General features: G+C 37.4%; 1 protein-coding gene across 1 annotated transcript in view; it reads left to right on the top strand.

Moving 5' to 3' along the window:
- Nucleotides 1-20,023, top strand: part of SH2D4B (SH2 domain containing 4B) — a 60,084-nt gene that overhangs the window by 30,098 nt on the left and 9,963 nt on the right. Inside the window, exon 6 of the mRNA XM_009865526.1 lies at nucleotides 2,046-2,173. Within this exon, the coding sequence (XP_009863828.1) occupies nucleotides 2,046-2,173 (128 nt within the window). The remainder of the gene's footprint in view (nucleotides 1-2,045; nucleotides 2,174-20,023) is intronic.

Raw genomic sequence — 20,023 nt, forward strand, 5'->3', positions numbered from 1 at the left:
TGTCTTTGCTGTTTCTTAATCTTTCATCTGACTATTTAGGGAGTGCCATGTATAGCAGAAGAGGAAAAGAATCCAAACTGGCAAATGGGTGCTAAAAAGTTGACTAGTCCTTCTACTTCTTTCCTGGTTATTTCTTATGCCATTAATTTGGCTTCATGTAGTGATAAAGGCAATACGAGCACTGTCAGGATGGCAGCCTTAAATGCTAAAAAAACAAAAAAAAATCCCCAAAATCCCAACAACCCATATCCTCAGAAAAGAAAATGTCCCATTACATTGCTTTTCTTTACTGGTCAGTGTAGCCCCAGAAAGGATCAGCCCCTCACTGTCGTCTTCAAATTGAAGTAATAACAACACTAGTAGAAGTGTCAAAAAGTGTCAAATTTTGAAAAAGGCAGTCCGTAACTTGGACCCGAAGTTCTGAGCTTCTGAGGTGAGGTTATTTGCTATAGAATCTGGTCATGCTAAATGTGATCCTTTTCAAAAAGGGCCTGAAAAAAAGCTGAAAAATATTCTGGTCATTTTCCAGCTCATATCCAGTAATATTTATCTGTTTCTAAGCTATGCCTATACTACAAAAACTAAACAGTATTTACTTTTCTTCTCTTGACACTGCTTTGTCCATTACTTGGTTGTGAAGGTGACAAGAAAAAATAAAAGTTGCTTTAAACATGTACTTTAATAGTGAGTATACATAAATGTATATAATTCAACTTCTCACACCTAACTCCGGTGTGGTAAAGCATGAGATGTGTATCTAAAATTTTACTTTGCCAATGACTCGGGTGGTTAAGGAGCAGATGCACAGTATTGTTGGTATTTACTTCTACCGTGAGACAGATTTTTTTTGCCTCAGGAGAATATGGATACAGTGTTAAGTCTCTTAAGATTTTCAGCATTAAGCATAGCTCCTGTAGTTTTTACCTTGCCTTGATTTTTCTTATGCAAGTCACATGAAAATAGTATTTTGTTTTGCCTCAAGATCTCTCTTTCTTGTAATGTTTACATAGTTTAGAAAGCTTCCATTGGATTTTTTTTTTCTTACTATCTTCCATATTTTGCTAAGCATTCTCTTTCTGATGAAAGTCTCTGGCCCACTTACTCGCTTCTATCCATTTGCATGTTGTTGGGTTTTTTAATTCTTACTTTTGTGGTGGTATTTCTTTCTTCCTGTCCCTGCTGCACAGGCTCAACCACAGTAATTGTGTAGAAACTGACAGAGTAATTTTGGGATTTGGCCCAGATCAGAAGAAATTATGAATTTGACAAATGGATTTTAAGCTATACATGGGATTTTAAGCTATACAGAAATGCATTGTAAAACCTCTGCTTTACTACTGTTATCAGGGTAAATGAGATTGTATACTTAATTGGAATGCAGTCGTGCTTTCTTCTGATATATCTTAGTTCTTATTTAGCATAGCTGGATGCATTTTCCATATATTTTACCTGATTTGCCTCCTACTAGCTAAAATAATCTAAAATGCATAGAAAGTAATAGAAAACAGTAGGGGAGGCTGACAAGTACGGAACGCGAAGGGAACATAAGAGTTCAACTTTCTATCATGCTCGGTGGTTTAGATACACAACCTATTGTAGCTGATTCTGGTTTAGAATTTCTTGCCCAGGAAAACCAGTATACCCTAAACAAACAAACAAAAAAACCTTCTAACTTTGCTTGTCAGTATCTACATTGGAATAAAAATGAGGTGAAAAAGGAAAGCTGACTGAAATGTCCCTTACATCTTTTGAGGTAAATTGTTTTTCAATTTGAGCTCCGTGCTTAGGAAGACGTTCAGGGTTCCATTGCAAATGTAAAATCAAAATACTCCGGTTTCCATAAAAACTCAAAATAATATTAGCAAATTTGGAAAAGGTTAAAATTGTTCAGTGAGATATATTAAAGAGCAGTTATACTGACCATTTCATAGCTCTATGTTTTGTAATATATAAAAAAGCGATGAATATTTATATTGCCTCTTGCTTTCATACGCTGCTAATTCTCTGTATGACTTTTTTCTGTAATTACTTGCCTTTCAATGCAGGAACATCTGGGAGCGTCCTTCTAGACCCTTTTCTCGAGATGTCGTCATCCGCTGGTTCAAAGAAGAGCAAATCCCTCGACGTGCTGGCTTTGAGAGGAACACCAACAGGATTGCTCAGTGGTTTCATGGTAACACCCTAATCCTTCATTTCTCATCTAACAGAGCTGTAAGCGTGCACTCAGGAAATAAACCTTGCCAGCATCCATTGCAAAAAGGAACATTTATTGACATTATGAAACCTAGTGCCTGTTAAAACAAGATTTTTTCATCATTCCTATTACTAGCATGTGATTTTCCTCTTTTCTTTTTTCTGGTTACATAGACTGATTTGTGGCTCATATCACTGAAGTTTTCTTCAGGAATGTTTTGGCCAATGTGTACTTGCTATAAAATAGCAATCCAAGCAGGAGAAATGAGACGAAGAGAGTGAGGAGGACCCCAAAATAAATTGGCAAATACTGTAGTGATATAGTATGTGGATGACTGACAATCAAGTTTTTGCTTTACCAGATTTGCAAGAAAGACTCAAACTCATGTCTGTTTAATCCTGTTGTACTTTGTAAACCAGGGTAGTATTTCTTCCATCTCTCTTTCTTTTGCAAAATGCCTTATTGAAATATCTTGACATTTCTCACTGAGACTTGAGAGTGTATGATTTTAGGCAGCTTTCATGAAATGAGAAAAAACAATTCCTGTTCAGATTCATAATTTGCTGTCACATCTGCTGGAGTTCATAGCATCTCTGAGGCTTTTGCTCTGTATAGCATTTGCTATGTGGCTGAATCGTCCATATCAACTTCACAAGTAAGACATCCTATTTTCATAGGTATTAGCAATGGTCTTTATATTTGTCATACTTCATCATGAAAAAAAAAAGAGTTCTGGCCTAATAGCTAAGGTAATTGAAGTATTAAGGCTTTCATGTTAAATCTCAGTATTTTTTCACTGCGGCTTTTGGTGAATCTGATATCTCTTTGTTCAAAGCACTAAGCTCACCCTGATCCTATTTTCTTGATTCCCAGAGCATAACACGAAGATGTGTAGGCGTTCTAAACTAAACTACACAAGTTTCTGAACAAGTTTAGTGTTTCATATGTTTCACATTTCTTTTTATGAAACTCAAATCCTTATGTGTTAGAAGACAGCAAGATAGCAAGCTGCTATTTTCGTTGGCTTAATTACTCAAAGACAGGGAAGTCAGTCATGAATAGCTTGTGAATGCTACATGATTCAATTACTTATGAAGAGTGATGTAGACAGGGGTTTTTTTTTCCTAACAAAAGCCATTTGGTGTAGTTTCTTTCTGAGAGACAAACTGATTAAAGATTTCATCAGTGGACATTTTTCAAAAGTCTTTTCAACCGTGGTGTGTCTGTGTGGTCCAACGGTAAATGTTTTCCCTGCTTGTGGGAAGTTCAATCCACTGAAGTTGACTTGAGTAGTCATGAGCATAATTCATGCCGTAAAAAGGCAGCTGAGCTTGAGCTAGTACCTCTGCAGTCTTTCTACTAACTTTCTACTAACTTTGCATTACTCTCTTAATCATGGCAGGAATTGAGATATTCCTGGTCTTTCTTTAGTTTCTCAGATCCTAGTGGTCATATCTTAAGAAACTGTGACTATAGAATGACACTTATAAACATGAGCAAAGTTCCTTGTTTGTCTCTTCCCACTTGAGGAGCCTGACAAAGGTAATTAAGATGATTCCCAGCACAAAGCTTGACGGTTTTCTTTGCAGATCTCCACAGGAATGTTGCTTTGGTACATGTTTGCTTGGTTCGCTGTTTTAGCTTCTGCAGCTCTGCTCAGACTTGTTTAGGTTCTTCTGTGTGTTCTTCTGTCAGGGAACCAGGACATGCATACATGCTTTTCTTTTGTGTATGAACAAAAATACAGCAGAATGTATCTGACTTGTATAAGAAGCTGGCAATGTAAATGAAAGCCATTCTGCAAAGCCCAGAATGATGGGTAACCACCTGAACCAATGGGGCAGTAAGAGAATTATCATTTGGATGGATGGATGTTTCTGTGGAAAGAACTGCTGCTTTTAGTATTTAATGTTGTCCAGTATTATGATGACAGGTTCTTAAAACCTCAGGCATCTCTCAGAAGCAGTATAATCAGGTCCTTCGTGTCCTTGAACAACTTCTGTACCTTCTTATATCCCAGTTTTGGACGATGAAATGGGAAGATTATTCTGCCTCACGTTAAGGGCTTTTTGACTGCAACGTACTGAGAGATCTGTTATGGCAGTGCTGAAAAAGTAGCCATGGGTTTGTTACAGAGTTACATGTTTATGCTGAGGTCGACAGAGCTTTGCTTACCTGGTCTGACCATCAGGTTATTCAGCTTTTTAGCTAAATTTAATCATTAGCCAATTCACTTTCTCCAAATTTCTGTATAGACATAGGATATTTTCTAAATATACAGAAATGAAGATTTGAGATGGATATGTTTAGCTAAAATAATGAAGTCCAAATAATAATGCAGAAATGTCTTTAGCCTCGTATGCCTGATGTTTCCCACATTAAGTCATCAAACTGATCTGGATTCTGCTTTAAAATATGCATTGTGTAGGATATTTTCATTGTATGAGAAACAAGGTGACATATGTCATACTTAATGTAGCTGAAGTTTTCGTTTTCATTTGAAGAATTGCTACGAAACGTTTCAAGTGGAATGGTAAAATCTGTAGTACAGAAGTGTCTTTTCACAGTAAAGTAGTTAGCATTTCCTTTCGTATTCATAAAAAGTTACTTAAGCAAATACCAGCTTCAACTTCGTTCGTCTCTGTTTGTCTCTTGACAAATTGTCATCAGTTACCTGAACTCCACTAACATGTTTTTAACTAATTTTGAGTAAGGTTTACTGTTTCCTTGATTAAAAAAAATTAACGTATCAGATACAAACTATAGTGTTTAACTGAATTTTGGATATAAATTCTATTATTTTAGCTATGTTTGAGTAACAGAACCTTGCCAAAAACTAGATCATTTACCCCTTAAAGGATAGGGTAATTTTTTTAAGTTTGTAAAGTAAAAAATGTTATTTTTAATTATCTATTTTTGTATGTTATTTATAGCTGAAACCATCTTTAATCCATTCAGAAACCATAAAAGTAGATGATCTTTATTTCATTTAGAACAGGAAGCAATTAACCTCTTTTTTAAGTGGCTTATGCTCACTTAACGGCCACAGTGCAGTGATGCTCAGTCTTAAACTGCTAAAATAGAGGAAAAGCAGAGCAAGTGATGAAGGTGTCACTGAGATTATCTTGGGGTATAAGGTAATTGATATCTATTTCTTTTGTACAAAACCTAGATGCTTCTTTTGAATTAATAGTTGCCTTATATTTCAGTGAAAATAATTATGCATTCAATTTTTTTACTATGAAAAATAAGAAATTGAGCTAAATTTAAAGGTAAATTCTCATCATTTTGATAACCAAGAAGTTAATAAACTTCTTCGGATTTCTTACCTGCTAGCTGATAAATATGGGCAGGTGAATCTAACTTAATGTTGCATCAAGAAGCATGAAACTTTTCTGTAAATCTGAATTCAGAACTGTTTTGCCAAGATCTCAGTTGCTGGTAGACTTTGAAAACTGGGGAGTAATTTGGTGCTTAGAAAGGGAGGTCTGTCTCTCAAAAGGCAAGAAGGGGAAATGCACTCACTGTTTTGGCCAAGCATAGCTTTGAACAGGAATTTTCTTTTCAAACCTCTGTGTGACCCACAGTAAAGAGAAAGTTACCACCCTCCTCTCTATGTTGAATTTTCCCAAACTTTATCACAGACATGAAGAAATCATACTTGTCATTTGACTCCAGCCATGAGACACTGGAAATAGAATTCCATGTGACAACAAGACCAGAGACCTCTTCCTCCCATAAGTATTTAACAACAGGATGTTGGCGGCTGAAACAGATAATATTTGCATTTGCTTGTTCTGTCTTTCATTTGTCCTTTAACCTTGCTGTTTTGCTCGAAATCTGCTTCAGCATTAAAATGCTGTTTTGTCAGCTGTTATTTTTGACACTTGATTTTTTTTTTTTAACTTCAGACGTTAGACTTCTCACCTTCACATATCCTGTTCTACGCTTGGTTATTTTCCATTCAGAACATAGGAAAGTGTTGCTGTTTGCGGAGGGAGGGGCTGAGCTATGAATATATTCCCACTTTAGCTGAGACCAGCATTTTATGATCGTCGACGTTATTTATCTGTGATATGAAAGGGATTTCTCAGGTGTATGGCAAGTATAATAGGGTATGACAAAATGAGGAATTTATTAATTGTCTGTCTGTGAGGTGACGGTAAGCATGTTTGCTAAGCGTCTACTGTAGTGCTATCAGATCTCTACTTGCCTTCAGGTCGAGAGGAAAGTTCAGAGGCTGATATCATGGATCTGGAAACTTGAGGTAGCTGCCCTGAGAGTTGTACCTCAAAAACGTAATTGCAGCAGCATGGTTCCTATTGTGCAGAGCTATTTTTACCAAGGGGAGTCAGGGTGGCAGAGCAGTTACTGGCTAAGGGAGTGACAAGCTATGAAGAAGCTGCTCAGAGCAAGTTGAAGGATGGATTGAAAAATGCTGAGGGAAGCAGAAGCAATTCCTGAGGTCAGGGGAGCCAGGGAAGACAATTTTCGGTCTAACAGGATGATGTTGCAGATGTTTATAGATCAAGATTTAATTTCAGATGGCTAGTATTCTTTTCAGGAAGAAAGCTGTTTTTGAGAGGAAAATCTAGCAGACTTGACTAGTGACAATGGTTATTCAAATCATACGCTTTCAGTAAAGGATTCAAGACTTAATATTTCTGAAAGTCTACTGATTTTGAGTCCTCGAACATATTGGTGTAACTGAACTGTGGGAATATATCTTGTAAAATATAGCTTGTATTACAATATTTTCTAAGGGACACGGAAGTAACAGTGATTTGGTTTGAAAAACATCTACTAGTTTGCTGCTTTGAACATAAAAGCACACTTTTTCTCCTGCTCTTAAAGAAGAACCTTCCAGCCATTCAGTAAATGCAAGTTGCCCAGAGAAGCTGGGCAACAACACTCCTCCCTGGGAATGTTTAAGGCCAGGTTGGACTGGGCTTTGAGCAACCTTGTCTAGTGGGAGGTGTCCTTGCCACTGGAAAGATGTAAAGCAAGTGTAGTAAATCCAGCAGAAGTACAGCCTGCTTGATACAGATGATCTATTTCTAATTCATTCCTTTATCGTTACCTAGCTTTTCCTTCTGTCTAAGAAAGCGCAGAGAGACTCTCTCTGTTTAAGTAAACTTAATCTCAGGGGTCTAGGATTTTTCCTCACTTTTAGAATTGTTGTTGATGGGTTACTTTGTTGAGAAAAATATAAAAGATCCTGTTAAAAATCTCCTGAATTTGTTGAGAGATTTCTCACTGTCTCCCACAGGCCTTGAAAGATACATCCAAAAAATAGCTATATGCAAAGCTTGGTATCTGAAACATCCCATGGCTGGGGAACATCTGGAATGGAATCAGAATTCCTGACTCAGATGATAAAAACGGCTAAAATAAGTTGTAGTTACAAAGTAGCTGTTATCTTGCACACATTTGCAGGACAGCTCTGAATCTATGCAAGTAAACAAAGGAGGCAAAGTGTGAGATTAAAAAAGGGTTACGGAATATGAAAATTTATTTTCAACTATTGTCTGGGAAAGATTAAAAAAAGAGTTTTGAGATGATAGATTTTGGAGAGACTGTGCCTTACCCTTTATCAGAAAGGCAAATTTCTCTGTTCACGGCCAGCGTGTTCTCAAAGAAAGAGGGCCGGCAGAGTTGTGACCAGTGGTCCATATACCTCTGGAACTTTGTGGCTTGTGGCTGCTGCAGGGGTACACCCAGGCACAGGCGGAGAGTTCTTGTCACAGAGCGAGTGCTTGCCACCTGGTTGATTTTGTGTAAAACAAGTCACGCCACAGTCATTTAATATTAATCATCCTTTCTAATCTGTGTGGATTTCCTCAAAACCGTTGTTAGTAATGAAAGTTACCTTTGCTGGGAATCTTGGCAGAAGAACAGATACAGAACAAGTTTGGACATGAAACTTCGCTCTCGTCACGTAACCCTGTGGCTGGAAACTGGGTTGAGGCAGACTGTTAGGCCTGAGCGGGGAGGCTCCTGCCTCTGTCACCCCAGTTGTCCCTGGTCTGTGGTTAAGCAGAGCACATTTGTTTCCACGGCTGCTGGGTTCTGTGCTTTTCATCACTGTTGAGTTCAGACACAGAGATGAATTCTATTCGTATCGCGATGGCTGCGCAGGATGGATGAGAGTCCTTTGTGGTGTTACGTGAAGGGGATGCGAAAGACTGAATGAGACAAGTCAGGCTGGTAGATCTGTATCTGGCATTTGAAGGACTGATGATAGGTCCACTGTTTTGCACCATGGCCTTTAAACAGTAATAATACTGTAATTTTACTTCATTTTGAAATAATTGTAAAGTAGTTGTATTTGTAAACTACATATACAGGTTTTATTGGGGTAACATATATGAACCACTTTGTCCTTGCAGTTTCATATATATTCTCTAGATGGGTGACTTTACTCATAGTTAATAAAGCAGTGACCGTTTATTTACTTGCTGTAAGACTGAACAATATTTTTTATATTTCCAGTACGTATTCCTATCAAACATCTACTGGAGGTTCTGATAGTATTTTTTGAAGATAGTCCAGTATTTGGAGTTGTGTTTAGATCTAATAGATCTAAAGAGATTCTGAGATTTCATAGATTCTGATGTTCTTTAATTCTAATAGTTATGGATGTTTCAAGTCAAGTCAGACCCATAACGTTTGACAAAAGCCAGCTACTTCATCAGCTCTGATTCAGTTTTCAGTTCTCAGCTCTTGTGTAAGAAACGAGAAGTCTTTTGCTGTTTTCTGAGCAGTAAGGTGATCCTTCACGTACTAAGTCATTCCACTTAGGTCATAATGATTGTTTCAGTCTGACAGTTCTTCTGAAGGCTTTGGAATTGTTTTTCTAGTGCCATTACAGTTCCAAAGTGTCCACACAGGCAGGTGATTAGCAAACAAAATAAAAGTTTTAGACTCACTGCTCCATTTTGAAGGGAGCAAAGTATCAGAGTGAGGTAATGTGAGTAGTAACATGCTGCAAGGAGAAAGGAAGCACAAAAGAACAGCAGGGAAATTGTAGAATGAGTCCACTGAATAATTAATGTAAATAGGCTAATTGCTAGTGTGAAATGAGCTTTGCTATTCTTTTACAATACATTGTCCTTCCTGACTGCATTTTAACTGGAAGCTGTATTCTAAAGATTAGCCTGGTTCTAAAGATAGAAGGCAGCCATTTTTGTGAGCAGGTATTGCAGACGCTAGAAATGAGATATAATAAAAAGCATCTGAGCACAAAGGGGAAACAAGTTTGATGAAGTATTAACAGTTTCTTGGATATGCACAGGTCAGGTGTAGTGCCCATACACTGCAGTGCTAGTCAAATATTTTAAAACAAAGCAAAAAACACAAAAAAAGAGTCCTTTCAAGTTCAAGTTTGTGCCAGACAGTTCTCTGCATTTGTGAAGAATATGCACCAGCTTTTTCATAGAGTTTACTTCCAGGTGAATTTACTAATCTCTTAATGAAAAAATATTTTGCTGTTGAAAATCAAATTGCTCTAAATTCTGAAGACTGATTACCCCCTTTATTTAAAATACTTCAGGATTTTCTTCTCCATGTGCTGCTACTAGAGTATGACATAGTGAGCAATGATGATTCCATTTAATAAGCCATTGTGGTAGCCTAATGTATTTACCTGTAATTTTACATTGCAGTTCTGTGTTCTGTCTCCTTATTGAACTGGACTGTGTGTGAGTACATTTCTTACTTCTGCAGGTTCTTCAGTCAGACTTTCTTTATCACATTACATAAAACAAAGAACAGAGCTGTTCCTGAATGGGGTTTAGAAATGAGGAATCATTTATAAAAAATGAGCATGAGTTATTTGGAAGAACTCATATATAAAGACTTGAAATTGACCTGTTTTAAAGAAAATAATGTGAGATTCAAGTAAAAAGCCCTGACATCTACAAAGGTTGTTTATTTTAAGACTGGAAGAAATCATGATGACTGTTTATGGTGAGTAAAGCGAATGCAGGCAGCGTTGTTCATCTGTCCAGCAGCCTGAATCTGAGCTATGGTACCCTTTTATGTATTTTGTCATCTGTTCTTTACAGGCTGGATCATGCTTTCTCCTTTCAGTGTTAATTGTATATGTGTTACTTGGGTGGTTAGTTTATCCATGCATGAGATGCACTGAGATGTCAGTCACTACTAGCCGAAGACATTCAGCTCATATGGTGTATCTTTAAATGCTACATCTGAATGTTTCCTGATCAGCCCCTCTAGCATGTCACAGGTGTTCTGTGTCGAACCTTGTTAGTCTTGGATGAATTGCAGATATCCTACTTATTGTCAGTCCATATCTAACTGTTTATCAGCTGTGCCTTCAGTGCTTGATACTTTACACACTTACAATAACATGCTTTCTATTTTACAGGCTTCTATATATTATTTTCTTCGGTTTATGCTAGGCTAAGTTATATTTATTATTTTGTCTGCAGCATTTTCTGTTTAAATCACAAGGTCAGAAAATGTTACTGGTTTCCCAGCAGATGGCCTTCTTACTGGTCCTTCTGTCTTCCTTCAGAAGGTATTGAAACCGCAGTCCTATTGATCCAGCCTCAAGGCAAAAGATTACAAGTTATTAGTTCGACAGCTCCTTTGAAATGATGCTGTTTTCCTGTGAAGCAAACACAGCTCTCTCAAACAGGGTATCAGCAGACACGGTGTGTAGTCATGCAGGGGGGAAGAGCACGCAGCTGCGCAAAATGGTGTTTCTGGTTTAGCTTAATTCCAGTTCACCCACTTAAGAGCAGATCGTGATGCTCAAACTGCTTTCACCTCAGGAGCTAAACAGTAGGAGATGATATGAAAAGAAAGCAAAGCAACTTCTGTGACTCTGTAGGCAGCTAACCCCTGTGTGCACCTTCATTGTGTGATGCTGGCAGGTAGGCAGAATGAGGTGGAGTGTGGGAAATACAAGTTTGCACTTCCCCTGCAAAAGTTAAGGGAATGACAGCTCCCTTTTTTCCCCTCTTGGATTTCAGAAAGGTCAGTTCTTCCTTCTTCTCCTGGCCTTTCAGGGTATGGGACTGTCAAATCAGAAAGTTGTGAGTCTTTTAAAGAGGTAAAACTCTAACAGAGCTGTGCAGATTAGCATTGGCTCTGACTGGATCATATCTTACCTCTTTATCCAGGATTAACATCTGTAATATAATACACAATACTTCTTAATCCATGATAGGGAGGTTTCAGTTCTAAATTACATATAATTCCAAGGAACATTCTGCAACTGCTATTACCACTGCTTCTCACAATTAAACACAGCATGGATCATTCATGAGTGCATGTGGCTGTTATAAATTCATTCCACTATGTGTGATAATAAGAATCTTTTGTACTTGAAGTGAGCTGCAAACATTTCTAAATATCTCAGTCCAAGGTACTAGAAAGAATAATTCATAACCATGTGTTGCCTGGTCTAGTCGAGAGGTGGCGTCCCTGCCCATGACAGGGAGGTTGGATTAAACGATCTCTAAGGTCCCTTCCAACCTAGGCCATTCTATGATTCTATGATCATGAGATAGAGCTCCCTCTCCTATTTTCTCTCTTAACCATGCTGCTGTTTACAGGGTGGGGACAATCTTTGGCACTGACGGTGGTGGTACCAACAACTGATTCTGCACACTTACTTATCATGTGAACTGGAATAGTTCCATTGATAGAATTTAGCATAAAGGAAAGACTTAATTCCAGACTTTGTATTAGAAATCAACTGAAAAATTCTAATTGTTTCTGGTTGTAACTTTTTCAGAATCTCAGATGAAGTTGATGCCTCCATTGAAGCCATTTCTGTTTACTAAGTAGTGGCTTCAAACACCTAATTCAGATTATCCTGCTGTGAGTTTGAGCCTAGCTGCTAGCTCACCTTAATTCTAGTTCTGGCAGGAAATGAGGCTCCTTAGAAGCTTAACTGTGAACTGGGTCAAACCCCAGAGGATGTCCAGAACTGCATCAGTGTAAGAGCTGCAAGTGGTTATTATGCTTCTGCTCACTAAGTGTGAAGTTTTTACTATCCCAATGTTATTCTCATTTGACTTTCAACAGCGCTTCGCTGTCTGGTTCACTTTATTGAGTGATGAAATGTAACTTTTTCCCCTGAGGAACAGTACACTAAATCAATATGCAAGAATGTCGGAAAAAGGTAGAAAGCACTGTAATTAACAAAGTTAGCTTAATGTTCCCAAATCTAGTCAAGTGGATTAGAAGAAAAATTAGTTATCAATATTGTCCCCAGATTTATTTTCCTTTGAGCCAGGCAAAGAAGTATATTTTCTTAAGTACTTACAGAAAATACCACCATCAAACTGCTTTGTAGAAATCTATCTGCTATTATAATTTGAGCATGACAAAATACTCTAGATTGCATGATTTAGATTTGTTTTCCATTTAGCAATACAAGTTCTAATGTTTACTTGATTAAAAAACATGCGGAGAGATTTCTTCTAATCTCAGTGATGTCGTCTGAAAGATTCTCATGGATGTAAATAGATTTCAGATTTGACTGCTAACATACCTAAAAACTACATACATTCTTGAATCTTACATGAATTGAATATATTGGGAGGCAAAAACATTTTCCTTCACCTATGAAAAAAGCGTGAAAAGCAGTAAGCACAGTATATTTTCTCTTAGTTGTCGTAACACCAGCTGTAAAATCTGAATTCCAGGGCTCCATTTTAACTGTGACTTTTATTTTCCTCCTTCTCTTGAGTGAGTTTTGCTGATGCCATGATTTACTATTACAGTTTACATTCAGGTTTGTGGAAAATGTATCCTGACAACGTCTTCAACACCTATAAGAGTACAGTGTTCTAGTTAAGCTGTAAGATATATGTGCTTTTGAAGATCATCATGGGCTCATATGAGTATTTGTATACATGGAAAATTTTCCTATTTTTTTAATCTATTATTTTCATTACAAAAAGGAGAAGAGTTGATCAGGTATTTTTGAGTGTATTTCTGTTAATAAGCAAGGTCGGTTTTTTAATTATTTTAAAAGGAATTGAGAATACATTAAAGCTTTTTTTCCTGTCTAATTCACAATCAAAATTGTTACCATTAAAGCCTCCTGAAACATTTTTATACGTTATACTCACAAATTGTTGTGGTGATTGCAGAGCCAATTGTGCTATATAATTGCCATTAGCCGCTCATATCCACTCAGTATATTCATGATAGCGTGTCAAATTGCCTAGAAACCATGGGCCACATTTTGTAAAAATAGTCTAGCTTCTTCCTGAAATTAATAGTTTTGTGCCGGCAGCATGTGGTAACGTTCTGCTACATCATAGGGTACAAGGAACTGTATGATGGGAATTAAAAAGCTGGCGCTCCCTGCAGCCTCGTGGCAAGGCCATTCTGGTCCCTACCCGCGTGAAGGAGCCTGAGGCTGCCTGATTTAGGCTGATGTAGAATGGACCCCAGAATCAAAAAGTCGACTCTTGTTGCTTCTGGAGCTGAAAGTCGAACTAGAAGTTTAATGAGTCTTGTTGGATGCAATGAAGAGTGAAAATCCAACTTCTGTATACTCGGATAAAAAGGAAACTAAAATTAAAATAGCTTAGGTCCATCAATACACATCAGTATCAATATGAAAATGCCAGTGGAAACATTAGCATCTCTATCAAATTAGCAACTTGTCAGAGGCTGCAATATGATATTTTGTTTGCTACTATGTACCTGGATGTTTCGGTGTCTGTTCATTGGGCAAATGCTTTTACAGTGAGACCACTAAATTAGTGAAGTTGTCTTCATAATGCATTCCAGTGTACTGAGTGACAAATCAATACTAGCATAAAGTAAAAGCATTTAAACGAGCAATGTGTCAGGAAGACTCTCGAAGAAGTCCCTGAACGTTCCTCAAAACCATGATCAACCTAGATATCACCTCTTTATCCTGAACCAGTCGAATTACAAAACCTTTCCCACAGAGCTCTGCACGTTATAGTACACAATTCAGGATGTTTGTTCACAGAAATTTGACATTTGCATAGAACTTACCAAGTATGGTTGTATATGGAGAAATTTGGTTTTCAGTTTATATACAAGCAGATTCTGAATATCTAATAGTCCTTTACTCATGTCAAAATCTTACTTCTCTGTTTCACAATAGCGAATGTGAAACTTGTTGTTTAAGGTAGAACTGCAAATTAATTGCCTTTATGGCCAGTAATTTAAGTAGCTATTCAATATTTCTTCTGCAGAGAAGCATCATACAGAAAATTGTTTGCATTAATAGAAATATCAGTGACAACTGCTAGTCTAAAGCCAATCCAGTTATCTTCCTTTTTATACCACTCACAGGATCGTTGTCCTTCAGATGTTCTTAAAATGTATTTTCATTCAGTAAGTCTCATTCATTTTTTAAAGTTTTGTTCTAAATAGGATTAGATTGTATTTCTTGTTTGCGTGAGGCCATAATCTTTATTTGTGGTTGCTTTAGTGCACCCAAATAATATATGTCAACCCTCTAATAAGGGACACTAAGTTCAGTTTCTAAGTTGAAAATTCATCTTAATTCACCAAAATCGTGAAAAACTTAAGTATGTATTGACGATATTCTTAAATGTACTTTGTTTTTATAATGGAGAAATTGCACTGCTTTTATATGAGATATATTGACAAGCTTTATGGCAATATGGAGAAGAAAAGAATGGCTGAGAGACTATTTTTTTTTTGTAGGGATGAGCTTGAGAAGGTGTCACTGCTGATTTTCTCTAAGTTTTAACTGTTACAAATTGCAGGCTTTTTATAATGTAGCTCATGACTGAGTGCACTGCTTTTCCATCTGGATTCTTTTTGGTTTCTTGGTGTTTTTGGTTTTTGTTTGTTTGTTTGTTTGTCTGTTTGGGTTTTTTCTGTATGGTTCTTGGAGATGCTCTGATAAAGGCAGGAGTACCCAGGAAAAGTGATGAAATTGATGGGAATGTTTTGCTTTTGTCTTTTTATAGTCAGTTGCTGCATCGTGCAGCCTCCAGTGCAATTAAGTCATGATTTAAGAATCTTCTTGTTCGTTTTGCTACTTCTCACGTGGCTTGACGAAATTTGCCAGTAGCCTTCTACTATCTAAGCAATTTATTCCTTTTCTTCATTTAGTAAATCCAGTGGCTGTGTTTCATCAGTATTTCCAGCTATGGCAATAGTGGCACAGGAAAACCGCACTGGGGCTTACTGTCGCTGTCTTACTTACTCCTTTTGATATGAAATCATGGCATATTACAGCTCTCAGTAATTTATTACTATTGTTACTAAAATCTTTTTGGCAGCTGGTTGTCACAGTCCAATCTGTGTGGACAAGGGCCTAATTTCTAAATTTCTCTATATTTTCTGTACTTGATTACATGATGAAAAAATGGGTATAATGGGTCACAAAACCGCCCCAGAATAAATGACTGCACAACACACAAGGTGAGAGCAAACCAAGCCCTAACTGTCCTGCCAGATTTTATATTGATTTATTATATAATTTACTCAGTATAATGTCATAGTCACAGCCTAAACATTAAGTATTTCATGGGCACTGAATTAAATCCCCTAGCTTCCCGTGGAATTGGTGCATTCATGATAGAGGATGCAACCTGATGGGGTAACTACAGTGGGCTTTTTTAATGAGCGTATATTTTTGCTCTCTGTTCTACACAACCTTAAATGTTGCCACATTTTCAAAAGAGAGGATGATTACACAAAGGATCCAATCTGCGTTTGCAAACATAAGTGATAATTAGCCTAACATCCATTTATTCACGATTTGGAAGCATCAAAAATAATTTACATTTTATACTGTAAGTGAAACCGTATATAATTGTTTTTAACATATTGTGGTTTTCTTGTATCAAAATTATTTGAGGATAAAAAGAAGCATCTTACTCCTTAAGAAACATCACTATATTAAAATGTGTAGTACAAAAGAAGAACCTGGTGCTAAAATAAACATACTCTATGTTTTTGGCATTTATTTTTTTTAGGAGTGTTTATGGAATTAGATGTTTTGTAAAGTATTCCACACTCTAGTCATTAATGCTTATTTTGGAGCTAGTAAAATATGGATGCTGTTTTAAAAGATTGCATAGTTTATCCTTTTAAGTAGAAATTTTGTTCTTGACTTGTCTTTCTTGTTGAGATTAAACACCTGTTGATTTGCAAGTACAGTATTTCTTCTGATACTGGTTTTCAAAGCAAATCTCAGTGGCTAAACGTACACATATTTTTGAGTGACGGGAGAAGCAGCAAGCTGATAAAAATCTGATGAGACCTGGGTTTTTCAAAAGCTCTCAGTGAGACTAATGGTAGCTTAAACACTTGCAGTTCTTCATACTTGTCTTCCACTTGCAGAGGGTGGGAAATGGTAACATTTACACACCCTGAGTGAGCAGGGGTGTAGATCTTTAGGTTCCAAATGCAGCTTGCATAGCAAATCAGAGAACTTGCATTCAATTCTGATTCTAATGCTTTCAGCATTTAAAATGTCTAGTGATGGATGATTTTGAGTTGCAAATAATTTCTACTTTTATACGAATATTTCTTTAATTTCTTTTTTAAGAGGAGCCTCTGACTGAAGAAATAATTTCCCCCAACCTCACAAACTTTTCTCGGTTTCTGTGTGTTCAGAATTGTACCTCCCAACTCTCCTTCAGCAACCATCCATTGGCCAGTAATGGGCTCTTTGAAACCATGTCTTCGCAGGAAATTCGTCCCAGCCTGGTCTATTTAGTGTCAGAGAATCAATGTGCTGGGCTGGAAGGGACCTTTAAAGGTCATCTAGTCCAAACCCCTGTGGTGAGCAGGGACATCTTTAACTCGATCAGGTGCAGCAGTAGTGCTGTTCTATGCACTCTTCTTGGCTTTGGTCCATGTGATGCCCCTGCAGTGTCATCTGGCAGTGGTGCCTCAGAAGGCGTACAAAGCCAAGGAAGGGCTACAAAGAGACCACCTTTAATTATTTCTTCTACTTTGCCTTTCTGCAGAAATCTAAACCAAATGTTAATCTCACTGTGGGCTTTATTTTGCTTTGTGCAATTGGTTTGGTAAAAGCTCAGTGTTCCATGTTTTTTCATGTTCAGGCTGCCCTCAGAAGTATTTAGGAAGAACAAGGGCTTACAGTGCCTTGAGTTATAAGAACATAAATAGATCCCAGGAGGGGTTTTGCCCTCTCATCCTCTCCTCTCACAGATCAGCTTTCTCATATTTTTCCTTGATTTAGATCTCATTTGCATACCAAAAGATTTTTCTCTCTCAAGTTTTCAAATTCAACATAATTTGAGGATTTAAATGAGAAGTAACAAGGTGAGTAATGTAAACAAGTGAAGTGGATAAGAAGTGTTTGCAGATGATGCCCACAAGCTGGAATTCCTCTTTCTTTTTCCTCTGTTGCTTGCAAGACCAAGACTGAATGAACGCAAATACTTTATCTGCCTGGAGAAAGGATAGTGAATACTGGCTACTAACCTTCTAAAAACCTGCCACACTTCTCAATTTTAACACAAACTACAGTACTGGTGACTATTGTTCCAGAACAGATGTGTTTCTCTTTGCTGGACCAGGAGCAGAGCTTGGATCAGCTTCTTTGCTGTACAGTGTTTTTGCATGTGTCACATCATGCACCTATCACCAAAGGTTATTCATAGAGTCTGTTTAGCTGGCTAGCCTTTTCACACATAATAGAAATAAAAATTCAGTCCCATCTGTATTCTGAGGAGATGAGCGCATTCTACAGGAATAATATCTGTAACAAAGTTCCCTATCTGGGTTAGTGTACTGATATTTTCTCAAAGCATGTTTGTTTCTTATTTGGAGTTTGCAGGCATCCTCATGAATACACTCACTTTCCATGCTATTGGCAGGAAATGTCAACTGTATATGTAACAGCATCTTACATAGGCCCAGAAGTATTTACTGATTTATTTTTTTTAATATATAAATAGCCCAAACAAAACCACACTTGTTTATTTTCCTGTCATCCAATCAGCAAAGAAAAAAACGAACCATCATTATCAAGAATACTTGTAGTGTTTATGTAAGGCATCCTATTCAGGTGCTTGGAACCTCCCTGCTGTTGATCTTCCATTGACTTACTAGAACACAGAGGCTTCCAACTTTAGTCAGTGAAAACAATAATAAATTCAATATTCTTGCACTTAAATTTATGTCATTTTACTGATTGTACACGGTAAAATATACAGAGAATGTAATGTAGGTTGAGAAACCGTGAAAATGGAATGGTTAACTGTTCCAGTTTTTAAAATGAGCTTCTTTTCAAAAGCTGTTCGGATTAGAAAACTCACAAAAGTTAAAGGGTAATAGCAGAGATTTAATACAGGGATTTTGGGTCAGAAACCATCTCTAAGGAAAAAGAATCAAGCAATACTTATATGAGATATGAAAGGTTAAAGGTCTTTTGTGCTACCTTTTCTCTTCTGAGAGATGACAATCAATAATGTACAGAGAGAAGAGAGTTTGAAATCTTTGTTCTCCTCCTAGCTAATGCATTCTACAGCCTGATCTGAAAGGAAAGTAAGAAAGAAACCAGGATTATGCTTTGAGGAGACATTAACAGAAAAGTTTATAGCTCTATTATGCCAGTGGTGTATTCAGAAAAGCAATGCAAATGCCTTTATGTGCTGCACTGCTTGTTAGTGAATACAGTGTAAATATTTTGACAGTGAGTATAAAGGGTTTATACAGTATTTGATAGCTTGGATATAGAATGAACTTTAAAGGAGACAATTAAGAGGTGTATTTTCTGCGGAGTGCATAGGGAATTATCTGTGAGCCACACTGGCAACAACGGATGTAGCACACTTGATTTTCTGTAAACCTGAAGAAAAATCACCATTATAACTGCATTACTCATTTAGAAAGGATTTTTAAAGATTCCCAGGAGAGTAGGGCACCCATTTCCTTCAGACCTTCAGTAGGTTTTTAATTGCTCTTAAGGAATCTTAACCTTAGGGAATTAAGAAAACTTTTGAGGTCTGAGTTTTCTTTATTGCACATGGTACTTGGTGAATTTCCCCCGTGTTTTAGAGGGTCAGGATATTACTATGCACTGCGTAAGTCTTCAAGGAGAACTTGTTTCGGGCATAAAACATTATCAGTATGGCTCGTCCTTGCCTGAAGGGATCTCTCTCTTGTCATCAGAAAAATACTATTCCTTTGGGCCTTGGTTTTCTGTACATGTCTGTATATAGCCCAGGGCACGCTTTCCATACTGAGCAAGGCCGACTGGGGAGGTAGCTGAGATTCACTGATGTGTTGTTTCCCAATTCTCTGTATGTCCTAAGTGTACAAGGGTGATTAGAAAAGAGAGAAATGGTAAGGGATGGACTGCTGCTCACCTCTGAATAGCACGGATTTGTCTCTGTCTTGGATATGATATTGCGGGCATTGCTCCTGAGCTTGTGCAAAAGCAAAGATGGTGACTGTGGAACACGGAAAGTTATCTACAGAGGCTCCCTAACCAGTGTCACTTCACTTTGCCTGTATAGCTCAGAGGGTGTAATGTCCACTGAGCGCTCAGATAACCTGTGACATGGCCAATGTATTTCAAATTTGCATTTTACCTGTTGATTTGTAAATGTATCCCAGCTTTGCCTTCCATTGCAGTTTTATGCAGACAAGAAGGATTTAGTTTATTCACTCTTATTTTCAATTTGCTTTCTGTGACCTATTGCAGAGTCTCTGCTGTCAGCACAGAAGTGTATAGCTCCTTACTTAGTAACATTTATGGGTACTGTGCTATTTACTAGGACCTAAATCAGATTACTAACATGCAGCACAGCATGAAATATCTGACTTCTCACCAGCTATAAGTAGGGA

Source organism: Apaloderma vittatum, unplaced genomic scaffold (genome assembly GCF_000703405.1).
Source record: "Apaloderma vittatum isolate BGI_N311 unplaced genomic scaffold, ASM70340v1 scaffold24992, whole genome shotgun sequence".
NCBI classification, from domain to species: Eukaryota; Metazoa; Chordata; class Aves; order Trogoniformes; family Trogonidae; genus Apaloderma; species Apaloderma vittatum.